Source organism: Camelina sativa, chromosome 11 (assembly GCF_030686135.1).
Source record: "Camelina sativa cultivar CO46 ecotype springtype chromosome 11, ASM3068613v1".
Taxonomy (NCBI): domain Eukaryota; kingdom Viridiplantae; phylum Streptophyta; class Magnoliopsida; order Brassicales; family Brassicaceae; genus Camelina; species Camelina sativa.
The window spans coordinates 32289252-32316010 of record NC_141890.1 but is presented as its reverse complement, the minus strand read 5'-3'; the positions used below and the strand labels follow the sequence as shown (position 1 = coordinate 32316010).

Sequence of the window (26759 nt, the reverse complement as noted above, 5' to 3'; positions counted from 1 at the left end):
CTCTGAATTGGGTGGAGGGAGGGGTTGGTAAGAAGAAGAACCATAGTTCCTAGTGAAGTTGTTGTTTGGATTTCCTGAGAATGAATTCTTTTGACCAAATCTCTGATTTTGATATCCAGCTCCATACACATACTTGACATCTTCTGTAATTTCTGGCTTTGGTTCAAAAGTCTCAACAACTTCAGCAAAATGGACAGACTTCTTTCCCACAAGAAGATTGTGCACTGTATCCAACTTAGCATTCACCGCAGCAAACTGATTTGAACCATTGCCTTCATGTGCTCTTTTTCGCTCTAAGTCCGCATTCTTAGTGTTGTTGCTTGAGGCTAGTCTTTCAATCAATTGTTCCGTTTCATCTGGGTACCTAGTCTTGAAGTTCCCATCACTAGCAACATCCAAAGCCATCTGATATCTCCAGTCAATACCACTGAAAATACATACTAATTAACTGCACCTCTGAGAACCCATGATGCGGACAGTCTCTCTGGTATGCTTTGAACCACACCCAAGCAGCTTTGTAAGATTCAACAGGTCCTTGTCTAAAGGTAGAAAGCTTTATCCTTAGTTCATCGGATATTGCATCATCATAGAAGTAGTCGAGGAATGCCACCTTGATATCATTCCAGGTCTTCAGAGATCCTGGTTTCAGTTGCCTTAGCCAATGAGATGCTTCCCCAGCAAGAGAGTAGGGGAAGAGCTTGCAATATAGATAGTCCTCTGTAACTCCATTAGCCCTAATGCTTGTGACTATATCCTCAAAATGCTCAATATGGTCTAAGGGCTTCTCATGTGGCAGTTTCTGGAAAGCTCTTTGGCCGACAAGAGTAAAGTAGGCAGGCTTCAACTCAAAATCATTCCTGGAGAATGTAGGAGGGACAATTGCGGAGCGGTTCTCATAGAATAAGTCTGGTCTGTTGGAGTCCGCAAGAGTCTTAACAAGCTCTCCATTGTTGTCCCGTCTAACCTGATTGTGACCTTCCACGGCTCTGGCATTGTGTCGATCGATGCCAATGTTGCGTCGGCCGATGCCTTCTTGGTTGTGTCGATCGATGTCGTCAGTGCGTCGGTCGACGCAACGTGCATTCTCATCGACCACGACGAGTTCTTCCTCAAGAACCCGTTGTACACATGACCCTCTTGATCCCTCAAAACTACAGCCTCATCAGGTCTCAATATGATTGTATTGGCCATCTTCGCTGACTTGGCTGCTTTTGTGTTATCACGCTCTAGTTGTCCTAACTCTTGGTTTGTAAGCTTAACAATTGGACCAGTAGGATTTTTCGTGGTGCTAGGCTTAGGCATGTACCTGAAAAACACAAGAGGAAAGAAAAAAAAGCGTATGAGTAAAATAGAAAAATTAAAATTTAGACAAAATCAAAGACTTTAATCTAATGGTGAATCAAAAGAGTCCCCGACAACGGCGCCAAATTTTGATACGCTCAAATTTAACCATGAGCTACTCTTTCAAATTAAGAGATCAATTGTAGTACTTAGTGATCAAATCTACAAAGACTCTAGATTCACGCAATAGATTTAATAATCTTTTAATTATGCAAAACCAAAATATTAATTTAAAAGCAATGCAAAAATAGAATTCAAAAGTGTTGTAAATTCAGGAATTAAAAACGTTAGGCGTGGGGAATTTCTCAGGAAATTACAGAATATTAAATCAATAATTTAATAGGGTTTCAAGTAATTTAAATCAAATCTAGAACTCTAAACTCTTTTGTAAAATAAATTAGTTCTCACTGCATATATTATCTAAATTTAAAACCAGTAAATCCAAATCTCTTTGCAAAATTCTAGGTAATAAATCAGCTTTAAAAACAAGTTTAGATTGTTCACAAAATTACTAAATCAAATCTCTTTGCAAGAAATAACTTTGCTCATCAAAAGGTTTTATTAGGAAAATCAATTATATTCTCATATCAATTTATTTTCCTAAGGTATGAATTGTAGGTGATCAATCAAGAATTAATATGAAGAACAACCTAAGATGAAGATCACAGAAGATAATTGAACCCTAAATAAACAGATCTAATAAATCATAAAATTCTTGTGAAAAACCTTGAACCTAACAAGCAAACTACTCAGACATATTCAATGAAGAACAAAACATCTTTTCTGAATAATAAGCAATAGATATCAAGAAATAAGAACGGAGTTCAGGAATTCTTCTCTCGAAGGAGTTCAAATCTCTCTCCCAAAAGGTCTCAATATTTCTTCTCTCAAAAAGGTTGCAGAAAATAACTTAGGTCTAAACAATGACCATAAAAATCATATAAATATTCCTAAACACGTCCAGGGACTAATGATGCAAATATGGAAAACTTTGGGGCGGTTCTGTAAATCTTCAAAACTTGTGGGAAAACTTCCAATTTGTCTTCTTTGGCTATGCATCGATCGACATATATGAAGCATCGATCGATGCTTACTCTTGAACTGGTCTCCCAACTTCGTAACTCAGCCTCAATGCTTGATTATGCTCCAAATCCTTTTATTTAGCTCCATTATGCTCATATCCATGCTAAATCCTATAAAACCTAAAAAAGACTCTAAAAACACCAAAAATACTCTATTATATCATGGCTAAAAACACCTAATAACTATGATATATCATGAGGCAAACAAATTCAGAACCATTATAACTCCGGATAGTTTTGATTTTAGTAGAGTATTGACGTTCGACTAAGGCAATAAAATTCCGAAGATGTATTGGAGCTTATTGTTTGGAAGGTAAAAGATAAAACCATACAACACTAGAATAATCATCAACAAGAGTTAGAAAATAACGAGAGCCACAGATAGAAGTTGTTTGATACGGACCCCAAAGATGCACCAATTCAAAAGGAAAACTCGTCTTATTATAACTCAAAAGAAAAAGAATTCCTTGTCTGTTTAGACTGAATACAGATTTCGCATGTCTTTGAATCAAAAGCAATATTAGTAGCAGTAACTTCGACAACTTTAAAGATCTCAAAGAAGGATGTTCTAGAGGACAATGCCACAGTTGGGAAGATGAATCCGAGTTCGTCATTACCGCTGCTGTTTCCATTCCTCGGAAAAAGTACAAGCCATGCAGCTCCTTACCGGCGCCAATCAGCATCAGTGTGGTGTGATCCTGATTAATACAAACTTTGTCAGTAATCTGAAAAATGCAATGACGTGCTTTAGTCAATTGGGAGACCAAGATCAGATGACAGTGCAGCCCATTGACAAAAAACACTTCATGAAGTTCTAAAGATGATCCTAGATGAACACACCCTTGTTTTGTAGCAGTTGTAAATTGGCCATCGGGAAGTTTGATAAGAACCGGAGGCATATCACTCACATCACGTAAGAAATCAAGTGTGCCAGTCATATGATGTGTAGCTCTAGAATCAATAATCCAAGATTTGAGAGAGAATGTACCAGATTTTTGAGCAGAGGATGTTGAGTTTAGCTCCTCAAGCAGTTGGACCAACTGTTTCCATTGTGCTTCGTTCAAACCAGTAATACCAATACGATCGGCATTAGTCAGCGAAGAGGATGAAAACGAACTTGTTGCATTAGCACTAAGACCTGGAGCAGAAACATTGTTAAGGGAAGAACCTCAACCAGCGGGTTGTTTCAATAGGGGAACCCTTTTGACGACAAGTCGTTAACTCTGTTTTGAGGCGCTGAATACGTTGTCCATTCTTAACTCCAAAACGTTTCTGAAGATGTGTCCAGAGCTTGTGAGAATCATCGAGATGAGACATCGATGTTGCTATGCTGTCGTCGATGGTGAGTTTCATCCATGAAACCACCAAAGCGTTGTTTGCAGACCAATCTTCAAAGTCAGGATCAATGTCAACAGGTTGAGGAATAGAGCCGTCTGCAAAACCAAATTTCTTTCTTGCCTTTAAAGCCAATCGCAAATTTGTAGACCATTCGTCGTAGTTAGGTCCATGCATAAGAGGTTTGGAGATTAGAGTACCAGGATTGTCTCCTGAAGTAAGATCATATGGTGAAATCTTTCGTCGTGTTACAACACGAGCCGGAGCTGTAGTATTAGAAAGAGCGGATTTGGTGTTCATCTTTTAGAAGGAAGTTAGGTCAAGAGAAGGAGAGATCACATGATAGATTACAAAACCTTTTAGTAGTTAGGTTTTGTGCTCTAATACCATATCAAGAAACACAAGAGGCAGTAAAATAAGTTTCTTATTGATTACGGTGGCTAGCTGAGAGCCTTATATACAATATACAACTTAGACCTAATTGATCTATACAAACCGACAATATACTAGTGAATAAGCTGAGGGGGGGCCTTATAGCCTAATAGGAACAGTGGTGAAACATTTACTATTATAAAATATAATAAAGTAATATATGTTAAAACTGTAATGTAATCAACTGCATAGTTTATGTAAGATTATAATTTGTTATAATTTATGAAACTTTTTAATTATCACCAATTAAGATAAGCACTGTGAATGATGCTTTGGGGGAAAAAGAGGAAAAAGTTAGTTTTAGATATGAAAACATTTCATGAAGACCAATTGAAAAGTTAGGCATTCACAAATCTCATGCATTAATTTGAAAAAGATCTACATGATGTAAACATTCAGTAAATTACTTTATAAGTTTTGCCATTTGTCCAAAAACTTTCAAAATGTCATTTTTGATATCTAGAACACAAATTTACACATAATGTTTGTGTTTATTAGGTTCCAGTTATGTTTAGGATATATTTTCCGTTATGAAATATGTGTTTTATGAAAAAATTATGGAATATTTTAAAATGGTAAAAATGATGAAATTGTAAATTATTGACAAAAAGGACAGAAACAAAACATTTGGCGTAAGAAGTGGTATTTTGTGTAAAAATCCCTGTAAATCTCTTGATTGTATATATATAAGACCTTCTGACGGCTGTATATTATATTCTGAGTTTGTGATCAATCATTGAGAAAATTAAAGTCTTTCTGGCCAGTGTTCATATTGTGAACAGTATTGTGAAATTATAATCTATTTTTCTTTTGGCTTTATCCCATTCCGACATTCCCAATTTCCCACATTGCAAACGCATTTTGAATGTGTTTTTTCTTATACACGTTTCGTTTTTCTCGTTTCTAAAATTTGTATAAATTTATATGCATTATTAATTTTATTACTTATTGTAATATTATTATTTAAAAATTTAGATTTACGATGTGTTACTCAAATTGACTCATTTTGATATTGGTTGATATAATATTATTACATATGTATTACACTTGAATATTAGGAGAGGTATCCACGTTTACCACATACGTGTGACAGTGTGAGGTATTTTTGCACAAACTCATATTTCAATTTCATTAATAAATAAAAACTATAATTAACAAAAATACAAAATTTGAAAAGGTATACAGTAATATGAACTGCTAAATGAAAAGGTATAATGTGCACACTATAGTTGCTACAAATGCTAATAACATAAAAACGACCCTATAAAAAAATCGATATATATACATTGCTTGGAATGAAATACACTACTGCTTTTTTTTTTCCTTCTACTTAATATATAAAGGATATTAAATCCTACGGTTTGAATGTCTGATAATTTTATGTTGAAAATGTTTGACACAAGTATATAGTCTCGTGTCGTCTAAAGCTGTAAAACAAAATTATTAAAAGCGTGTGATTATAGTCAATACTTGCATTTGTTGGATTGAGTCATATTGGTCTATAAGTACATTATAAAAATTGATTAATAAGCAAATAGGTCAATAAGTCGGATGGTTAACCACAACAACATAGTTTCGATATTTTCTAATAGGCCTGGACATTCGGTTAACCGTTCAGTTTCAGTTTGGTTATGTTCGGTTTCAGTTAGTTTGGATAGTAATATAATAATTATTTGGATATTTTAGAAATTTCGGTTCGGTAGTTGAAGAGGTAACCATAACTAAACATAAATTATATTGAAATTAACCAAACAAAACTAATATAACCAAAAGTAACCGAATTAACCAATAATACATTACAAAAATACAAAAAGGGTAAAAAATTTTGATCCGATTTTACAAAATAGTATTGAAATTTGTAAATTCAAAATAAGAACATTTAGATATATTGATTATTTAAAGTATTTAATTGTTTTGAATGTAAAAATAATTAATATTTAAAATTTATTTTATAATTTTTGCATAATATTAAGTATATTATTTTGGGTATCTTCTAAGTATTGAGACATATCGGTTAACCATTTAATTGTCGGTTCGGTTTGGTTTTGTTTCGGTTAGTTTGAATATAGAATTTTACTAATCATTCGGTTATTTGAAGAATTTCGGTTCGGTTTTAGTTTGATTTTTTTCAGTTCGGTTCAGTCGATTATTTGGTTACCGGTTATTTTGCCGAGAACTATTTCCTAGTACTCTAACACACCAACTCATTTCTCTCTATTATATTATCACACATTTCTTTTGTACTTAATTCTTTAAATGAAACCACATGAGAAATCTCCACTAAAGTTCGGCTTATAAAATTACACTAACGATGCGTACGTTTGCTACTATTTTAGTTTATTAATCTACAATATTGAATGGCCAAACCACGCTTCCACTTCCTAGGAAATGAATCTACTTCTCAGACAAACGATAATTCCACTATATGCCGACCGTAACGACATGTTTATAGGGAGATCAGTTTAGGGTGTTCTATGCCGACCGTAAGGACATGTTTATAGGGAGATCAGTTTAGGGTGTTCTTACAGTATAAATATTGTGAAAATAATGTAAGATCAGTAGTTAAGAACTTTTGTTAAAAAGTTAGTTATTGGGAGAACATGTTTAAGATCTTAATATTTAATAATATAATATTCTTATAGAAATTTAAGAATGTTTAATAAATACATAGATTAATGTTTAATAAAAAATTTAAGAATGTTTAATACTATTTAATAATATAATGTTTATTAATATTCTTAAACATATTACAATTATAAAAATTTATAAAATAACATTTTAATTGCAAACTTATAAAACTTTTACTAAAATTCAAAATACAATGCCATATTTTTATGAAACAAAAAAAACATTGTAAATAAATTTAAAAAAAAACAAACAAACATATTACTTAATTAATTAAACAAGACAAACATTTTATTTAATTAATACATAGATTAATGTCTAAATTTATTCCATATATTCTCAATCAATCCGAGAGAGACACGTCACACAAGATCAGGCCCAAGAACAGTTCTAGAATAAGATCAATGAGCCAAATCTTAAGTCCACTGTTCAATTATTTTCATTTTTAAATGGCCTAAAAACACCCCATCTGATATACCTATAAACATGGCCTAAGTGTTAAGTAAGTCACTTAAAAACATTTATTGTTATATCCATAAATAATCTCCTTTATAATAAAACAGAAGTGTACAACATTATTATTGTTTTGTAGACTACATAATTTTAATAAGTTAGTTACAAATAAATGATAGATTAATTGGTTACAAATTATATAGTGGGTGCAATTTACGAAAATCTTAAAGAAAATACTCTAAAGAATCATTTGATTGATCTAACTTACCATATTAATTTACTTTATTAAATTATTCATCCATATTAAAATATTTTGATATCTAACTTAACATATTAATTTGTTAATTATTATTATACTTCATCTCTTATTTTTATATATGAGTCTATTTTGTGAAATAAATAAATTATCATATTATTTATTATAATTAAAAAATAGTTTTATTTTCAGATATACCATAAGTTGAATTTTTAAAAACAAATATAAATTGTTCAATCTATAAAATATTCAAGCTTTAGTAATATTATTCTTTAAAAATAATATCTATTGAATTAAAAATTTAACAAAGTAACGGTCAAAATTTAAATATTTAAATTTAATTTCATATTTTTTTGTTGAATTTCTAATTTTATATAATATAATAAACTTTAAATAATTTATTTTGAAATATTTTTTAAATATTGAAACTTGATATAAAAGTTAGAAACTATAAACACTCTAAATTGATTTGTTATAGCAATGTCAATAATATGTCACTATAATATGAAAGAATTTCAAGAAACCAAGTATAATAAAACAAAAAGTATAACAATATATTAAAGTACTCATAGTATAATAATTCGCTTTTTAAAAAACCAAATTTACAAAATTATGTTTGATAATGACATTCAAGTCATGATGTAGAATATACATTGTTGAAATAACTTCACATACATAAACTAATATAACATAAAAATTTAATTTTAAAATATAAAATATACAAAATTTTGTATAAAATAAAATTTAATTAGTATTATAGCACATATACTTATCTAAAATCATTAATAATATAAAACTTATAAAATAGGTGTCTTTTTTTAAGCCATCATATTTAGCATATGATTTTATTGCATAATGTTTTATTCAAAAAACTTTTAAAAACAATCACATAAATTATACTTTATATAAAAATTATAATATAAATAAAATGAATTTCAACCCGTATTCTAGTACGGTATTATTAATATAAGCTGTTTGCACTTATCACACTAACATAAAACTATTGTGGTCGCGGGTTTAGGACTTCAAGGTAATGGGCCGTACAGGCCCAGGTAAATATACAATTTAAGCTAATATACGGTTGTTAGAGGTTAGTTACGAAAAACAGAGTTTAGTGGAGAAACCCTACTAAGCTACTCATATATTAATTAATCATAAAATTAATTAAAGCAACTCAAAGAGAACTTGAGCAAAATTATCTCTCCACTAGAAAATCCAAACATGGTTGCTCAATCATTTAAATAATAATTTTTTAATTTGTGTTTATTAATTATAAAACTTTAATAATCTAAAGTAACAAAAAAGTTGTTTAAATTTTGTATATTACATAAAACTTTGGAATATTAAACATGTTTTACAAACTTTGGAATGTTTTAAAAACTTTGGAATATTTTACAAACTTTGGAATAGTTATGATGAACACTAAAACAAGACTGAACCAAAAGACAAAAAGAGTACTAGTTGAGATATAACAAAAAGCTGGGCAGATGCTGTATCAATGTCAGAGTTAAAATGTTCCTCGTGCTCAAAACCGGTTTGAGATACTACAAGATGCGGAGTTAGCATTGTATCAATTTCACGTCAATGTCAATGAGGTTTTCTAGCTCATTATCAACTGGAGATATAAGACGTTGCTGGTTTGGTGAAGTTTCAACATCAACAGGGTTAAAATGTATCTCAGGTGATCTCGAAGAGATAGCAGTAAAATCAGTACCTTTGGTCTTGTCTGCATCCATGAGCTGTTTCACTTCGGCTTCAGTGAGTTTTGATCCCAACTTGGCTAAGCCTTCTTTCAATTCTTCATATGTGATTGTACCACTATTGTCTGTATCTATATTAGCAAACATCGCCTGTATCTCTTCCGTGTCAATATTCTCCGCAATCACCTGTTCAAATTTAAACAGTAAGAAGAAGAAAAAAACACAAAAAGTCTGTCAGAATTTAGCAACAATGCATCAATTCTTTGATCTTAAACCTTTAAAGCAAGTTTCTTTAGCTTATTCATTGCTCTAATAGGTTTATCCGATGCTTCTCCACCTTTTCTTAGCCATGGATGCTCTGCAACCAACCACATTTTCAACATTCGAGTAAGAATATAAGAAGAAGAAGTTATCATAACTAAGAAATGACGATCTCTGTGGAAAAAGATCAATTACTTTCTCCGTTTCAATATAGCATCAAAGATCAATTACTATCACCTAAACTTCAAGACATCTCTTAATGCAGACAGACTACTTTGACAACTTCAGTCATTAGTATATTACAGATTCCACTTATTCTAGGTCCTACACCTATAAATGAATAAAACTTTCTCCAGGTAAGAAGAACACCATTTTCCCCAGCTAAGAATCAAAAATAGAATTAGGTCAAGAATCAGCTTTTGTAACAATTGGCAAAAGAAATTGGAATGATCCACCCAAGACTATACCCGAGTTAAGCAAGACACAAAACCTATACACCTCAACACAGTTGAGTTAGATCAGAGCAGTTACCTAACTGTTGTTTATCAAAACAGAGCAGAATTGAAATTTCACATCAAAATTACAATACACTACAAATATTTTACATCAAAATTACAATCTGACAACAAAACTAGATTTGAAACACTGAAATGGTAGTCAATGTACAGGTAGACTCCACGTTGAAAACACAACACTAAATCACAATTCAGCATTGGAATCCACTAAAAATTCAAACTTTTTAATCCAGAAACAGTAGTTCATCGGTTAGAGCATCATGGTATCAATGTGAGATATAGAAAACGATCTCATCATCCAACACAGGATTTAAGCAAAAATTCTTAAACCAAACTCTATTCGTTCTGAAAGCTCTTTGATTATGTTTTACCTGCCAACGTTTCCGTTACCCATGACCACCAAATGATCCGGCTTCTCAGCAGATTCCATAACAGCCGCATCGAAAAAATCTTCGCCGCTGTTGTCAATCTCTTTCTTCAGCTCCCTTTTGCTCCGATTCGCCGCGAAACAACCGATACCAAGGCGGTTCATCCACTCCATTTGATCCGGACTCTTTGGTCGAGCAGGAAATCTAAGGCGTAATCCGAAACAGAACTGGAGTTGACTAGGCCGAAGAAATGGAGTCGAAGAAGGAATCAAATCGGGGATTGATTCGCCTTCTGATCGAGAGAGAAAAGAGATATAGGATTGGGAAATTTTTTTTTTTGTTTTATATTTACTCAATAACCTATCAAAACAGACTACGTCGCGTTGCTCAAATTCTTTTCCCGAGCAACGTTTCTCCGTTTAGTGGACCCAATATTGGGTTTTTTATTTATTTTTTTGGCCCTAAAAATAAGAGCAACTGTGAGAGAATCCTCCACTAAAGATGCTCTAACTTTTTTTTTCCTTTGGTTACAGGGATTATTAAGAAATCACAATTCAACGTTTTTAGTCTTCGCTAACTTCACCTTCAAGCTTTTTAGTGCCTCTCTTATCCTTCTTGCTTGTTCTTCATATCATTTCAAAGTACATATAGAATCTGTACTAGAGAGTGATTGATTCAAGCTTGTATAACCTTTGATTAGTACTTACTACTTAGTAGTGGAATTTGCCGTTTGAGGGTCACGGTGATCAAGGAGAACTCGTTTATTGGTGATGTTCTTGAGTGAGTTTCGATCTGTTATTGTCGGAAATCTAGAAGATTAAACTTTCACTCTCACATTTATACAAACAAATCGAAAATTCTGAGGTAGACACAATGACATGTATAGTATAATCTATCAAATGTAATATTACAATATACAACTTAGAAGAAAATAAGTAAAAGAGTTTTAAATATCACAATTATACTTGGAAGAGGCTAGAGCAAAAGGGAGTTTTTAATTACTACGGTGGTTGCTGCTTCCGCAGGTTGTCGGTGCGGTGGATGGAAGCAAACCTTGAGAAGGTCTGATTCCCACAAGACGAAGCTGATTCTCAGCTTGTTCAATATTAATCCGTAATTCACGCTCACGAGAAGTTGCCTTTTCGAGATCTGCTCTTGTCATGCTAAGGCGAACCAAGGCAGCTTGGAGCTCATCATAACGGACTGTAACGGTCGCTTCACGGGAACCACGTCTGACTGGGACGATCCCTCTCTGATCGAGATAATGCTGATCACGATGATGATCACTTGGTTCAAACGGAAGCGAACCTTAAGCAAATGTCCTTCCTGCACGACGAAGCTGGCTCTTAACTTGTTCAAAACGAACCTCAGCTTTAAGCTCCTTAGAAACCATAGCCTCCAGCTTCCTCTGTACCACACGATGTTCAGCCAAGGCATCTTCCAGCTGCTTGATTCCAACTGCAACGTAGCCACGATGAGGACGCTCCTGAACTCTTACAATGTCCGTTCTACGGGAGGAAGCATGACCTGCTCTTCAGGAAGGAGAAGGTTCTGCTATCTGGGAACGACGTCGAGATTCCACAGCTCCGACTGCAGAGATCACTCTCTTGTCATGCCAACGCGGAGTCTCCACAGCTTCTTCCATTATCGATGTCCGAGTAGACAGGACGCCTTCTCAGCTTCGGACAACGGCTTATCTGAATATATTTCAGAACTGGGAAGGCTTCGGACAACGGCTTATCTGAATATATTTCAGAACTGGGAAGGTTAGAGGAGGCCAGTAGATGCTCTTCAGGTCAGGTAAGCCCTCTAAAATGAGGCTAGTTAGATTGAGAAAGGGCTGTTCACTATTATCACCCACTCCCAGCTGCTGGGTCATGGATTTGTCTTTGCTTATTATTTCTTCTATTTGCGGACATTCGTATACACGTAGATTGTCAAGATTCGGGGCCAAGAGCAACCATGTCATATACTCCTTACACCTTTGCACCCATACAGTTGCACCGTGTGCATGTTCCGGAATTGTGGACATTGCTCAATGTTGCTAAAATGTAGGGCGCTTCTCCTATCAGTGGTTATCTTCGGGGAATACATCCCGAGATACTGAGTTCATGAATACTGGACGCAGATTTTAGCAGTCTCCATTGGTTATTGTAAATCCGTTGAGTTGTAAACTTCGGATACAACTTGCCAACTGGTTGTCACTTAGTAACCGCTGCAAAACAGCATCCTCTTCCACGTTTAGACTCAACTCTTTTAGACTCTTAAAAATTAGTAGATCCTCCATTAATCCGAGATCCATAGGAAAGGACCAGAATAACCGTACTACTTGCAAACTCAATAAACCTGCTATCACCTCAATTTCTTTGAGCTTAGATGTGTGCTCAAGATCCAAGTGTATCAACTTCTTGAGATCTTTTAGACCAAGCGGCAATCTTGTTATCGATGTAAATGACAAGTTGAGAAACTGCAGAGAAACCAGACAAGAAAGTTCCTCCGGCAACTCAGCAAGTTCTATATTATAAGATAGATCCAAGAGTAATAGACTTTTCATCCACCGGAAGAAATCACCCGAGATCCATTTTAAGTTGTTGTTTCCTTTGAGGAACAGGGTTGTAAGCTTGGAACAGTCGGGAGAATCCGATAAATTATGAATCTGAGTAGATGTCACCGACATCCTTCTGACCATTCTCCGATCATTGACCTATGGCATTTGATGTATTCTCTCGCCGCCCACAACGACAAAGTGTTCTTTCTGCTTCCCGAAATCAGATGCTATCCACAAGGCCATTTCCCGAACCACGTCATGCATCTTTACACCATATCCAGATTCATCCTCCATCAACAAAACCATTTTAACCAAAGTCTCGATCACCATAACCCTTGATCTCAGCTATATCTCTATCTTCTTCATCTGAAACTATTCCTTCGCTGATCAAGCAGTCGACCAACCCTTGTTTATTTGTAACACCACCTTTTGGAAATAAAGCACAATACAAGAAGCATAACCTGATATTCTCACGAGGCAGACTATCACATGAAAACTTTAAAATTGGGAGAATCTTATTTTTCATATCAGAAAACGCAGCTGCAGATGAAACCAAAACATGAATTGCATGGTACCACTCCCTTGTCGTTCTTTTGCTTAACATGGTCACACCGATGACATAAAGAGCAAAACAAAAACCACCACATTTCTTATCAACTATTCTTGCGAGTTGGGGTATGTCTGGATGACTTGTCAACGTGGCTTCTCCAACTATCTCTTGAAATAGATCCCATGATTCTTCTGGGCTCAAACATTTAGTTTCTAACGTAACCTTATCAAGAGTTGGTTGAAGTGGCAGGATCTTCCTCACATGAAGCAGATGAGCTCTGTCAACCACCAATTCAGAAAACTCTTTAGTTTTAAGGATTTCAACTTCTTTCAACCTCTTGTGTACCATTTCACTGTAATGATTTGACGTTGGTTCAGAGATCTGGGATCCATCTTCAGACTTAGATAACTTATGAAGTTCAGAGATACTCTTATCAAGCAGAGGATTAGCCTTGGATTCAATCTCTTCGACATCTGAAATCCACTTTTTGAATTCTGATAGCACTTGTAGACCTCTGCCCTCTTCTTTATACACTCTTTGCAGCAGGTAATTTCTCATTGCATTTAGGGCTTGCAATCCCATCTCCAAAGCCTCCAGGCTTTTCTCAAGTGCTTTTTTTTTATCTAAATATAACGCAAACTGCAATTCAGGTACCACCATGTCCATGGACCAGACACCATGTCTTTTTTTATGTCATGGACTGCAAATCAAAGTCGTTTGCTTGACTCAAAGTCGTTTGCTTGACGATCTGAAGAATGCTTTGGAGGATCTCAAAGCAAACAAATGTTATTTGTTACGCCAAGTTGATGCTGAAGAACTCATGGGTGGGCTATGGTCAGCTAAAGTGGAAAGGTGGCTTTCAAACGTGGAAACCATTGAAACCGACACCAATCTGCTGGTTGCTGATGCTTCCGCTGTACAACAAAGGTTTTCAACGTATGTGTATTGTTCCTGCACTTTCTTTTCGGTCTACGGCTCTGGCAAAAAGATTTCCATGAAGTTAAATGAAGTCCAAAGTTTCTTGTCTGCATATGAGTTTGAAGTGGTGGTTGTGCAAGCTCCTCCTCCCGTGGTAGTAGAAGAACCTGTTCAGCAAACATTTGGCTTTGATACAATACTTCAAAGGATATGGAGCCTTCTTAGGGAATATGATATTAGAATGTTGGGTCTATATGGTATGGGGGGAGTGGGTAAACCTACACTCCTCAGTCTAATTGATAACAAGTTCGTTAACTCTAAGGATGACTATGATGTGGTCATTTGGGTTGAAGTTTCTAAAGATGCAGATATTGGGATGATTCAAGATGATATCGGGAAAATATTAGCCCTCTACGACGAGGATTGGATCAATAAATCACAAAGGGAGAAAGCAGGTGATATACGCAGGGTTCTAAAACATGTGAAGCACCAATTCGTGTTGTTATTAGATGACTTATTGGAGGAAGTGAGTTTAACAGCAATCGGAATTTCATTGTAGGGGAGAGAATAAAAAGTCGTGTTTACTACTCATTTTAAGGATGTGTGTGGAAGTATGGAGGCAAATAAGGACATAAAAGTTGAATGTTTAGCAGAGAAGGACCATTGGACTTGTTAAAGCATCATTCTAGAAGAGACACATTAAATGGCGAAATGTTTGACCACGCAAAAGATATTGTGAAAATGTGCCTTTACTTACCCCTTGCAATTGGGGTCATTGGCAAGTCTCTGTCATGTAAAACGACTGCAGATGAATGGCATCATGTACTCTCTACTTTGGACTATTCTCTGCCTGTGTCGGATGATATGGAGAAGAAAGTATTTCCTGTTTTGAAGTACAACTATGATCATTTGGAAAATGAGGATGCAAAGTTGTGTTTTCGATATTGTGCTTTATTTCATGAGGCACATAATATCAGAAAAGATGAACTGGTAGAGTACTGGATTGGTGAGGGTATCATAGATGAAGAAAACGGAAGAGAAGGAGCAAAGAGTCTAGGCCTTGAGATAATCCGTACTCTTGTTGGGGCATGGTTGTTATTGGAGGATAGGGGGGAGTCTAAACAGACAGTGTATATATGCATGGCCTGATTCGTGAGATGGCACTGTGGATAGTCACTGGAGTTGGAGAAAGATTTCTAGTCAAAACCGGTGTTAACTAAAGCCATCTACCAAATCTCAAGAATTGGAATTTTGTGACAAATATGTTGCTGATGAACAATGAGATTGAGAGCATAACCGACTATGCTAAACATTCAACTTTTATGTCCTTATTTGCTCCCATACTTCCACATACATCCTTAAAACGAGTAGTAAACACGACTTTGTATTCTCTCCCCTGAAATGGAATTCCGATTGATGTTAAACTCACTTCCTACCATAAGTCATCTAATAACAACACGAATTGGTGCTTCACATGTTTTAGAACCCTGCGTATATCACCTGCTTTCTCCCTTTGTGATTTATTGATCCAATCCTCGTCGTAGAGGGCTAATCTTTTCCCGATATCATCTTGAATCATCCCAATATCTGCATCTTTAGAAACTTCAACCCAAATGACCACATCATAGTCATCCTTAGAGTTAACGAACTTGTTATCAATTAGACTGAGGAGTGTAGTTTTACCCACTCCCCCCATACCATATAGACCCAACATTCTAATATCAGATTCCCTAAGAAGGCTTCATATCCTTTGAAGTATTGTATCTAGGCCAAATGTTTGCTGAACAGGTTCTTCTACTACCACGGGAGGAGGAGCTTGCCCAGCCACCACTTCAAACTCATATACAGACAAGCAACTTTGGACTTCATTTAACTTCATGGAAATCTTTTTGGCAGAGCCGTAGACCGAAAAGAAAGTGCAGGAACAATACCCATACGTTGACAGCCTTTGTTGTACAGAGGAAGCATCAGCAACCAGCAGATTGGTGTCAGATTCAATGGTTTCAACTTTTGAAAGCCACCTTTCCACTTTAGCTGACCGTAGCCCACCCCTGAGTTCTTCAGCATCAACTTGGCGTAGCAAATCACATCTTTTTGCTTTGAGATCCTCCAAAGCATTCTTCAGATCGTCAAGATTCTCCTCAATCTTGCAAATGTAAGCTCCATGTGCCGCCAAGAAATTAAAAACTGGTCGAAGACGTCCAACAGCTGCAAAAACAGTCTCGAAAATGGTACCCATTATTCTCAGTATCGGAGAAAAGATGAATGAGAAGAGCAAATTTTTTTTTTCTTTTTTAAGAGATACCATTTTATATATGATTTAAGTGTTTCTACACTAGAGCTTCAATACAGTATCGATATAGTTAGGAGAATGCTAGCGTAAATATATTAATAATGCTGGAAGTGGTGGAACCATAGATAGAGATAAGTGTCCTCTGGAGTAGATGTTGAGGTAAAGTTGTTTGAGCTGTCGAGTCTGATGGTTCGTCTCCTCAACAATAGTTGTATGTCCTTCTTGATTTTATCTGTGGAGTTGAAATAGGGAGAGTGAAGTCTGTTGTTGCGTTCTGTCCAGATGGAATAAATGAGAGCTTGGTAGACGATCTTGCAAATGACATTGAGCTTCTTATTCGAGGTAGGATTCTTGAGCCAACTTAGAGTTTCCATGAAGGTAGATGATTGAGAAGGTGTAAACTAAGCAAAAAAGTCGAGCCAGAGAACTTTTGAGTACGAACACTGGAAAAACAGATGGTCTCTAGACTCCTCTCCTGATTGACAAAGTAGACAATTGGAAGGGACTTGGAAATTCCAACTCCGCAGTCTATCTCTTGTCGTTAGCCTATTCAAAACCGTAAGCTAGGCCATAAACGCCATCTTCGGGATTTTCTCCTTGAACCATATCTGAGAGTGCCAAGTAACCGTCGCACCAGTCGGATGCAATTGCCTCCAAGTTTTAAGAGAGGAGAACATATCTTGGGTTTGATCAGGAGTTAAGTTCCAAGCAAACTCATCACCACCAGTTCGAGTCAACGGGGGATGATGATTCTGCAGACAAGTTCACAGCAATTGCACCTGAGAATTCCTTCCTCGGGGTAAGGACCAATCCCCATTCCTCACAGCTTGAGAGACCTTTGAGAGCAGTCCTATACCAGAAACTCTCGGACCAGAGTCTCCAATGACATCAATGAGAGGCCTTAATCCTGTCCAGTTATCATGCCAGAACAATGCTTCATTTCCAGAGACTATTTTACAGGAAATGAAAGGTCTTGCCAAATGACGTAATTTAACAAGCCTCCTCCAAATCCAACTTCTTGTGGATCTGAAATCTGCATTCCAAAAGTTTCTTCCATGAATAAGGTGCTTTCTAACCCATGGGACCCAGAGAGAACCGGCTTGGGAGAAAATCAACCAAATTAACTTCAAGCCAAAAATGTGGTTCCAATCCATGAGCCTTCTAAGCCCTAGACCTCCTGCATTTTTTGGAGTGCAGACAACTTTCCAAGAGACTTTTGCACCACGAGCAGAGTCTGCAACTTCCTTCCAGAGGAAAGCACTGCAAATTTGTTCTAGTTCCTCAATACATTTGTTTGGAAGAAGAAAAATGGAGGCCCAAAAATTGATGGTATTGTTGATAACTGACTAAAGTAGCTGAAGGCGTCCCGCAAAAGAGAGGTGACGATGCGTCCATCCCGATATTCGAGACTTGACCTTATCAATTAATGGCATGTAGTCTAAAGGAGAGAGCTTTTGAGTGATAAGTGGAACACCTAGATACCTGACTGGTAAAGATCCATGGACTAGGTTGAGAGATAATGCCAATCTCCGTTTTTCCTCTCTATTGTTGCCATCCAGAAAAAGGCAAGACTTTGCCAGATTGATTCTCAATCCCGAAGTTTGCTTGAACTGATCCAGAACTTGTATAATTGTAGTGAGTGATGCTTCCGACCCATCAAAGAACACAAGAAGGTCATCCGCACAATTTAAGTGGGTGATGAGAGGATCAATACACATCGGATGAGGCCTGATCAAAGCTTGTGTAGTAGCCAAATCAAGCTTCCTTGATAACATGTCCATGACTAGAGTGAATAAAGGAGCTGATATCGAATCACCTTGGCGTAGCCCTTTTTTCCCTGGAAAATAACCTATTAGCTCCCCATTGAATGCCACTGAAAAAGATGGAGTCGTAAAGCATGTGACCAACCATTTGATGAAAACTGGAGGCAACTCATATGCCATAAGAATGTTGATCAGGAAGTTCCAGTCAACATTGTCAAACGCCTTGGAGATATCAATTTGTAAGCATCCACTGGAGATAGGCCCGTCTTTATTGAAATATGTTACCAATTCAGCAGCTAGTAACACATTCTCGCATAATAGCCTCCCTTTGATGAATGCAACCTGGTTACGTTGAACTGCTTGATTAGTGAAGAGCTTGAGTCTTCTTGCTAGCAACCTTGATATTATCTTGTAAATCGTGTTGCAGCAAGAAACTGGTCGGAATTCGTTCAATCTTTCTGATGTTAGAGTCTTCGGGATGAGCGCCAGAATGGTAGCATTTGTCTGCTTTAGAAGTTTCCCAGTTGTGAAGAATTCAGTAACTGCAGAAATGACATCAGGACCAACTAATCCCCATGAGTTAACAAAGAAATCCGCAGTGAAACCATCTGGTCCAGGCGCCTTATTACGTGGAAGGGAAAATAACGTGCTTGTTACTTCCTCAGGAGTTGGAATAAGTTGGAGTTTGGTTGCCAAGTCGATGTTGCACCTGAATGGAGTGAGATCTTTGATTTCCTGAACTGACAAAGGTTGCACTGCATCATTCTTGACCCCAAGCAGATTTTGGTAGTATCCTGCTATCATTTCCTTTAGCTGAACCGTATCTGAAATCCTGCAGTCATTGTCAGTGAGAAGGGAGCATATTCTGTTCCTTGCCTGATGAGCCTTGACTGACTTGTGGAAGAATCTTGTGTTGGAATCACCCTCCGAGTACCATCTTATTCTTGATTTTTGCTTAAGAAATGACTCTTCAGCCGAAGACAAGATCAACAATTTTTTCTTGAGTTCCTTTTCCTCATGAAATAAGTGTTGAGATGGATTGTTAAGGACTTGTGTCTGGATCCTTAAGAGTGCTTCATGAGCTTTTGCAGTCCTAGCCTGAATGTTGCTGAAGTTGTTTCGATTTAGAGCCTTACAACAGATCTTAACTTCCTTAAGCTTCTGACAAAGTCCATACATTGATGTACCGCCCAACACTGGTCCGTTCCAAGCAGATTAATGAATCTTGAAATATACAATTTCAAAGCATTAATTAATAAAAAATACAGAAAATCAATCTTTGTGATACAATATAAATTTCTAAAACATCATTTATTCTAATACAGATGGAATATTACAACTTAAAAGAAGACAAGTACATACAAGAGTTTTAAAAAGATCACAACTTGTAAGAGCAAAAGAGAAGTGTTTTTATTACTACAACTTGGAAGACAAGGAAAAAAATAGAAAATGCATCTGTAATGAGCCAACGGTGGCTGGAAGCAAACCTTGAGAAGGTCTGATTCCCACACGAAGAAGTTGATCCTCAGCTTGTTTAATATTAATCCGTAATTCACGCTCACGAGAAGTTGTCTTTTCGAGATCTGCTCTTGTCATGCTAAGGCGAACCAAGGCAACTTGGAGCTCATCATAGCGGACTGGAACGGTCGCTTCACGGAAACCACGTCCGGCTGGAACGATCCCTCTCTGATCGAGATAATGCTGATCACGATGATGATCACTAGGTTCAAACGGAAGTGAACCTTGAGCAAATGTCCTTCCTGCAGGACGAAGCTGGCTCTTAACTTGTTCAAAACGAACCTCAGCTTTAAGCTCCTTAGAAACCATAGCCTCCAACTTCCTCTGTAGCACACGATGTTCAGCCAAGGCATCTTCGACCTGCTCAACTCCAACTGCAACGTAGCCACGATGAGGACGCTCCTCAACTCTTACAATGTCCGTTCTCCGGGCAGAAGCATGACCTGCTCCTCTGGCAGGAGGAGCATGGTCCGGTCTCCTGGGAGCAGGCTCTACTGTCTGAGAACGACGTCGAGATAACACAGCTCCTATTGTAGTGTTGGATCTACGGGGAACTATAAATAAATTTGATTGGAGTCATCATGATTTACAAATTTAATATAGAATATAAAATATTACTATCTCCAGTTTTACATAAAAATTTATATTTGTTTTATACAAAAATGTTGTTGTTGTTGTGTATTTCTAATACATATACTTTGAAATCAAACACACTTTATCTCTATTAATTGATAAAAGAAAGAAAAATTTAGAATATATAATAGAAATTTTGAGAAAAAAAAAAGAGTCTGCGTAACTATGGGAAAACCCTAGAAGCGATATTTGTAGTGAAACAGAGATCAATAGAATAAATAAACCCTACTTATAATCAAAAGCCAAAATATTAATATATGTTAATCACATATACGCTAAAATTAAAAAAATATACTGTTCTCCGAGGAGCTTCCGCTGGCTCGGTCGCGGTGGTTATGGTGGTGGCTCATTTTTTTCTTTTTGTTGAAAACTTGAAATGGATTCGTATCCCTCTCTCTACTCAGCCTACTCTATATATACGCAAAACGAGTAGGTTTGATACTTTGATGGAGGCCAAAACGAGTAGGTTTGTCCTCCCCTATAATCAAAAATCAACGGTACTGAGCCCAAATTTGTAACCACAGAATAATCTTATGTCATTTATTTGTTTTCCTTAAGTATAGTCAACAATATACGGAATCAAATTGATCGTTGATAATGAATCTTTTTTACTCATTTAAAACTTTTAGGATTTATAACGATCATATATGCTACTTACCAAAAATATTCAGTTACATCTACAATATATTTATTTTTTCATCAATGTGAATAAGAAAATCATTTTAGCTCCATAATTAGTCTATATATCTCTATTTTGAGTCGTTTCTTCCAGGAAAACACGCCAAAGTTTCCCTCAAATGAATGGACCATTAGTCGTTCTCCAACTTTTGTTTGTGGAAATTTCTATCCAAAGAAAGGAGTGTTAATATCCAAACTGATATCTCAATACCATTTTTTTTTTGACCTCAAAACCCCATATTATTATTACTCAAGTTTGAAAAGGTTGGTTTCTAAAGCCAACCAATCCGGAACATTCAAGTCTACATGGGACAAAAAAGAACCTCGTGCTCTAGCTCTTTTTGTAAGGCAATCGGCACGGACATTCAAAGTTCTGGGAATATAAGAAATTGAAAAAACCAAAAACTTAGCTCTTAGATCAGAAAAGGTAATTAACTCCGTGGAAAAACTAGGTCATTCATCAATTTCCTATATGATTTTTGTAACAGTGAGGCAGTCGGTCTCAAAATGGACCGATGTCCAACCTTGTTGTAGTGCTGACTCCATTGCCCAGAGTAACGCCTCCAGCTCAGAGTGGAGGGCCGAGAGATGTCTCTGTGTACATTTCAAACCGTAAACTATTTCAGGTCTCATCAAAACGAACCCCAAGCCGACATACTGATCCTCTCTCTCCCGCGAAGCATCAAGTTGACATCTGACCTCTCCGAAAGTCACCTCATCGTCCACCACCTCCTCTTCTTGGCTGTCTTCAGATTCTTCGTAGGATTCAACAACCTGAGCCAAGTTCCATGATAAGGTTTCTGAGGATGCAAGGTCCAGAGTATCTTTCGGGGAGATATCTTTATTGTTAAATGTTTTCTCGTTCCGCGATTTCCATATGAACCACAAAATCCATGGAAAAACCTAAAGTTGCTCTGTCGTAGTTCCCTGCTCCTTAGCTTGCCAAAGTAAGTAGTCAAAATTTGTGAAAATAGAGTTGCTCGGGAAAACTCCCGGAGGGGTTGCGATACGATTTTCTCAATACTATTTTCTAAACTGATATTTTCATAAATAAATAAAAGTAGAATGCAAATATCTAATAGGTTTTCAAACTTTTGTATGATTAATGTCATTTACAACCACAAACGATAAAGTGGCTTGAAAAAATATACTATTAAAGATGGCAAGAAAGCCGGGCAATATTTTCTCCATTACGTACGTACTTAATCAAATAAGTGACTTCTCTAAATGTTTCTTTTATTTAATTAACTTGTCCAAAGATAATACATCAGCAACGATACGTCATCCTTAATTATACGTCCTCTTACGTCACAACATCACAATAATTTGTCTCTAAATTTCCTTCATGGCTTGTGTAATTTGAACACAAACACTATTTGAATTATACAGTTTTTGTGGCTTGACATGCATAAATAAATGTTGAACCGTGGTCCCAAAGTAAGCTCCAACAATGTCTTTTCATCATTTTAAGAAAAAACCCACAAAAGATTGTAGATCTATACGAAACTCAAAAATAATCATTTGTCCGCTTGATCCCAATCAGGACACGCGTACATCTGACAATATTTTATTACAGTTCCAATGAATAATGGCGTTGAACAGAGAAAGTATATTAGGCAGAACAGATCAAGTGGTTCAAACAGATCAACCAGAATAAGGCTTTGAATGGGAAGATAGAAAAATAGCAGATCATCTTTTAATATAGTATTTCTATCACTAAATTACTATTTAAGAATTTTTTTACTTTTAAAAATTAAGACAGATAAACTGTGTGCAATTCATATTTTTTTGTCTTTTGTGGTAAATGCAGAAAAAATACGTGTAGATCTGGTCTACAACTTTTTTGATGTTGTTCACCATTGATATGCACTTGAACAACCAAATATTTGATCTACTTTTATTCTGCTTGAACCACCTCATCTGCTTTCTCCATCCAAAACCTAAAAATAGATCAAATATTTGACTGTTCAAGTGCAGATCAAGGGTGAACAGCATCAAAAAAGTTGTAGACCAGATCTGCATGTATTTCTCCTGCGTTTACTACAAAAAAACAAACAAAATATAAAATATAAACTGCATTAAAATATGCATTAAGTTGTAAAAGTAACAAAATTCTTGAATGATGTATTAGTGATAGGAGGACTAAATTTAAGGGTGATCTCCTATTTTTCAAAGCCAATAGTTTTACGCCTTTACCAAACCAATTTTCGGGGGAAAAAATCATAATCTAAAATATAGCTAAAAGAGAGCAATTTTATGACATATGATTAATTCTCTGATATCAGATGACATTAATAAGAAGGAAAACGTAGAAAAATACAGGTTCAAGTTTAACAAACTCATCAAAAGATTTTGGGTTTTTTTCTTTTTTCTAACTATGCTTCTCATTGCTTCTAATGTGTATGTACCTCAAGACAAATAGAGCCATGACAGCTCTCTTCACCTTCGGTGATTACAAATGCTTTTTGTTTCTCTTGTTTCATTTTTCTTCCAATCCAAAGCCATGATCTTGTTTCTTGGGTTTTGTCTTTAAAACTTCCTTCACGGCTTGTGTAATTTGAACCCAAACACTCTTTGAACATAGTTTTGTGTTGCCTTTGGTGGCTTCAGATGCCCATAAGTCATCAAGAACAGATGTGGAAACGTTGTCCCAAAGTAAGCTCCATCAATGTCTGTTTATCGTTTTAAGGAAAAACCCCAAAAAGATAACACCTGCAAGATCTATATAAACTCAACATAATCATTTTCTTTATGCATTACGAATCCAACTTCAGATTTTTCAGAACTGCATTCATAAATATGTATGAGCAAAAAGTGAATGTGTGGAGAAAAAAGGATACTGCCTTGATACTTCGATCGTGGGTAATAAATATCTTCACATTTTGGGCAATATATCTTCACTGTGCTAGATCGAGGTAAATCGGATTGGCCAACGGGAAGACAAGGTTGGCCACAGCAGTAAACTCTTGGACATCTTCCAAAGTCATAGTTTTTATACTTGTCTAACTGCAAATAAATAGAAGTATCAAGCGGGTGCATCTTTTATAGGAGGTTTAAGATATGCAAATGGGTTGAAAGATTTGTTTACCATAGCAGCCAACCCTTTGCTTGTCAATATGTAACGAGCATGAATCAGTCCATAAAGCATCTCAGCAGCTGACTCGATCAACTCATTCTGTTCCTCTGTAAACATCTCTCCTGTTACGGACCCAATCCATATCAAAAATTCAAGAGACATAATCGTAAAAGCGAAACCCACATTGGTTTCACTACTATTCCTAAATGCAGATTCTGTCTCTAGAGCTAAACCGCAACAAAAAGCTAAAACGACAGGAAACACGTATGAAAACTTACCGTGAGAAGATTCAACATCCAAGATCAAATCAAGAGCGTACTCGTAGTAAGGAACTAGACTGCTGAGCCCACACAAGTTGAAGTCATCTTGAATGTAATCATCATCAACTTCACAAAAGAACTCGTTCCCTCGTAGATTACAGAACCAAGATATCCATGAAGTGTCCTCTCCATCAGACCCACTAACATCTGATCCCTCACTATCTGTATCTGATTCATCTATATTCCCACAAAACAGCTCATCAGTCACATCAAAAAACTCCAGAGACTTAAACAAATGAATTTGCTAGATTCAGCTCATTGTAATGAGTACAATTCCAATATCTCTATCTCTACAATATCAAAACTTGAATTCCCAAATCAGGAAAAGCTAGGTTAAAGTCTCTCTAATCAAACCAAAAACAAAAAATTTCCAAATGCAGAAGCAAAAACGAAACTAACCGTCAGAAACATTATTGTTCTTAGAGAGAGAAGCAGAACGCGAATCTCTACTATGGCTATCATTCGACTGCTGCTTCTTCCCCATCAAAACGGAGCTCGCCGTCGCCGCCGTCACGGTTCCTTTGCCTTTGCCGTTAACTTGACGAGACGTTGACGGAGAAGGCCGTTCGAGAGCGTCGTTGATCCGTTTACGATCCACAACCTCAGGTCTCGAATTCGCCGTACCTCTTTCTCTATACATGATTCTTCTAAAAAAAAATTACCTAAACAAATCTCTATCTATCTATCTATCTATTACAGGCTAATAATGGTACACGTTTCACCGGCGTGAGAATCGCCGGTGAGGGATTGAGAAATCGACGGCGATTATAATACCGTGAGCTCTTCTTAGGGTTTTTGCGTTTTGTTCGAATCTTTTTTGGTTTCTCTCGCGTTTCGCAACTAGCCTCCTCTCTCTGTTTTGGTACACAGACAGAGAGAAAAAGAGATTATTTTTATTTTTTAAAAGTTTTTGGTTTAAAAAAATAAAAAAAGATAATAAGAGGAAAAAAAAAGAAGAGAATCAATGAATATATGGGCTGGGCTGGGCTATATGTACATTTAAAGCCCAATAAGAAAATAGAAAAAACCGAGACTATCACCGTCTTTGTGTCGTAGTATCTCACAACGGTCTTTGCGATACTGATATTGTTCCTCTGTAAAAGCGACGTGCGATGTACGCTTCTGTCATTCTCATCAAAATCTATCTTTTTCTTTCTTTGGAGCGGCGATACTGAGTTTCTTCGAACACCAACTTCATCATCGCCAGGTTTTGTTTGATTAACTTCGCTTTTTAAACTATTTAAGATTTTTTTAGTGATTTTGGTTCAAAATCATTCCAGGGCACTTCATGGATATTTTGGTTCTCTAATCTACGAGGGAACGAGTTCTTTTGTGAATCTGCATTTAGGGATAGTAGTGAAACCAATATGGGTTCGGTGTTATGATTATGTCTCTTGAATGTTGAATGTTTTATATGGATTGGGTCGGTAACAGGAGAGATGTTTACAGAGGAACATAATGAATTGATCGAGTCAGCTGCTGAGATGCTTTATGGACTGATTCATGCTCGTTACATATTGTCATAGGTGTAATGTCGTTTCCTGTAGAAAGTGGTACTGCAATTCAAGGGGGAACACCTCAAACTCGCATATTGTGAATCATCTGGTTAGTAATCTGTTTTTTTCTTTCTCGTCCTTCCTTTGTGGAATTCATTTTTATGGACGTGTTGTGGTTAAGGCTGGTGGTATTATGTATCCAATGCCCTGGAATGGGATGTAGACATTAGAGAAGAAGAAGCTGCGTAAATCTCTCGTGTTCAAAATCAGTCAGTCACCAAACAGGTCGTCGTTATCATCTTCTTCACCAACCCCTCTTGTGCAATCAGTTTCTTCTTTATCTTTAGCTGCTGATTCACTCACAGAAGCCCATGACGTGCCAACAGCCTTGGCAAGTGAGTCACCACCGTAAAGATCATCATAAATCCCTCTTTTTGGACCCCCTTTTAACAACGTCATAGCTTCCTGGAGTCGATCAGTCACACCTCTGGTTCCTGTAAAAGATTTATCTCCCTTCCCTCCGCCTTTGGTTATCAGTGTCACTTGCACCAGTGTTTCATATTACCCAACGTGGCTTTCTTCTTCCACCTCTGCTCTA

General features: G+C 36.4%; 2 protein-coding genes, 1 non-coding gene and 4 pseudogenes across 5 annotated transcripts; 2 read left to right on the top strand and 5 right to left on the bottom strand.

The window, feature by feature from the left end:
* The first annotated feature begins 461 nt into the window (after positions 1-461).
* On the top strand, positions 462-568 carry LOC147934701 (small nucleolar RNA R71). The gene has a single exon (XR_015573449.1). It is a non-coding gene; the product is annotated as a small nucleolar RNA R71 (small nucleolar RNA).
* Positions 569-2864: 2296 nt separating this feature from the next.
* Positions 2865-4058, bottom strand: LOC147934700 (uncharacterized; annotated as a pseudogene).
* A 4771-nt stretch (positions 4059-8829) lies between these two features.
* Positions 8830-10757, bottom strand: LOC104724666 (calcium-dependent protein kinase 9). 2 transcript variants are annotated; one of them, XM_010443208.3, is made up of 4 exons: positions 10372-10733; positions 9500-9582; positions 9239-9410; positions 8830-9068 (listed from the first exon to the last, which is right to left on the bottom strand). In XM_010443208.3, exons 1-4 carry the CDS (start codon positions 10439-10441, stop codon positions 8947-8949), a joined length of 447 nt encoding a protein of 148 aa, XP_010441510.1. In that variant the 5' UTR covers positions 10442-10733; the 3' UTR covers positions 8830-8946. The 2 variants fall into 2 exon arrangements, with proteins under 2 accessions (XP_010441510.1, XP_010441509.1); XM_010443207.3 differs by having other exon boundaries at positions 8830-9410; positions 10372-10757.
* A 1249-nt stretch (positions 10758-12006) lies between these two features.
* LOC104728499 (putative disease resistance protein At5g47260 pseudogene) lies at positions 12007-14127 on the bottom strand (annotated as a pseudogene).
* Positions 14125-14943, top strand: LOC147934699 (putative disease resistance protein At5g47250 pseudogene; annotated as a pseudogene).
* A 741-nt stretch (positions 14944-15684) lies between these two features.
* Positions 15685-16098, bottom strand: LOC147934698 (putative disease resistance protein At5g47250 pseudogene; annotated as a pseudogene).
* Positions 16099-23473: 7375 nt separating this feature from the next.
* On the bottom strand, positions 23474-25600 carry LOC104724665 (casein kinase II subunit beta-1). 2 transcript variants are annotated; one of them, XM_087475965.1, is made up of 5 exons: positions 25065-25600; positions 24624-24842; positions 24358-24452; positions 24110-24275; positions 23474-23941 (listed from the first exon to the last, which is right to left on the bottom strand). In XM_087475965.1, exons 1-5 carry the CDS (start codon positions 25303-25305, stop codon positions 23811-23813), a joined length of 852 nt encoding a protein of 283 aa, XP_087332091.1. In that variant the 5' UTR covers positions 25306-25600; the 3' UTR covers positions 23474-23810. The 2 variants fall into 2 exon arrangements, with proteins under 2 accessions (XP_087332091.1, XP_087332090.1); XM_087475964.1 differs by having other exon boundaries at positions 24358-24467; positions 25065-25582.
* Positions 25601-26759: the final 1159 nt, after the last annotated feature.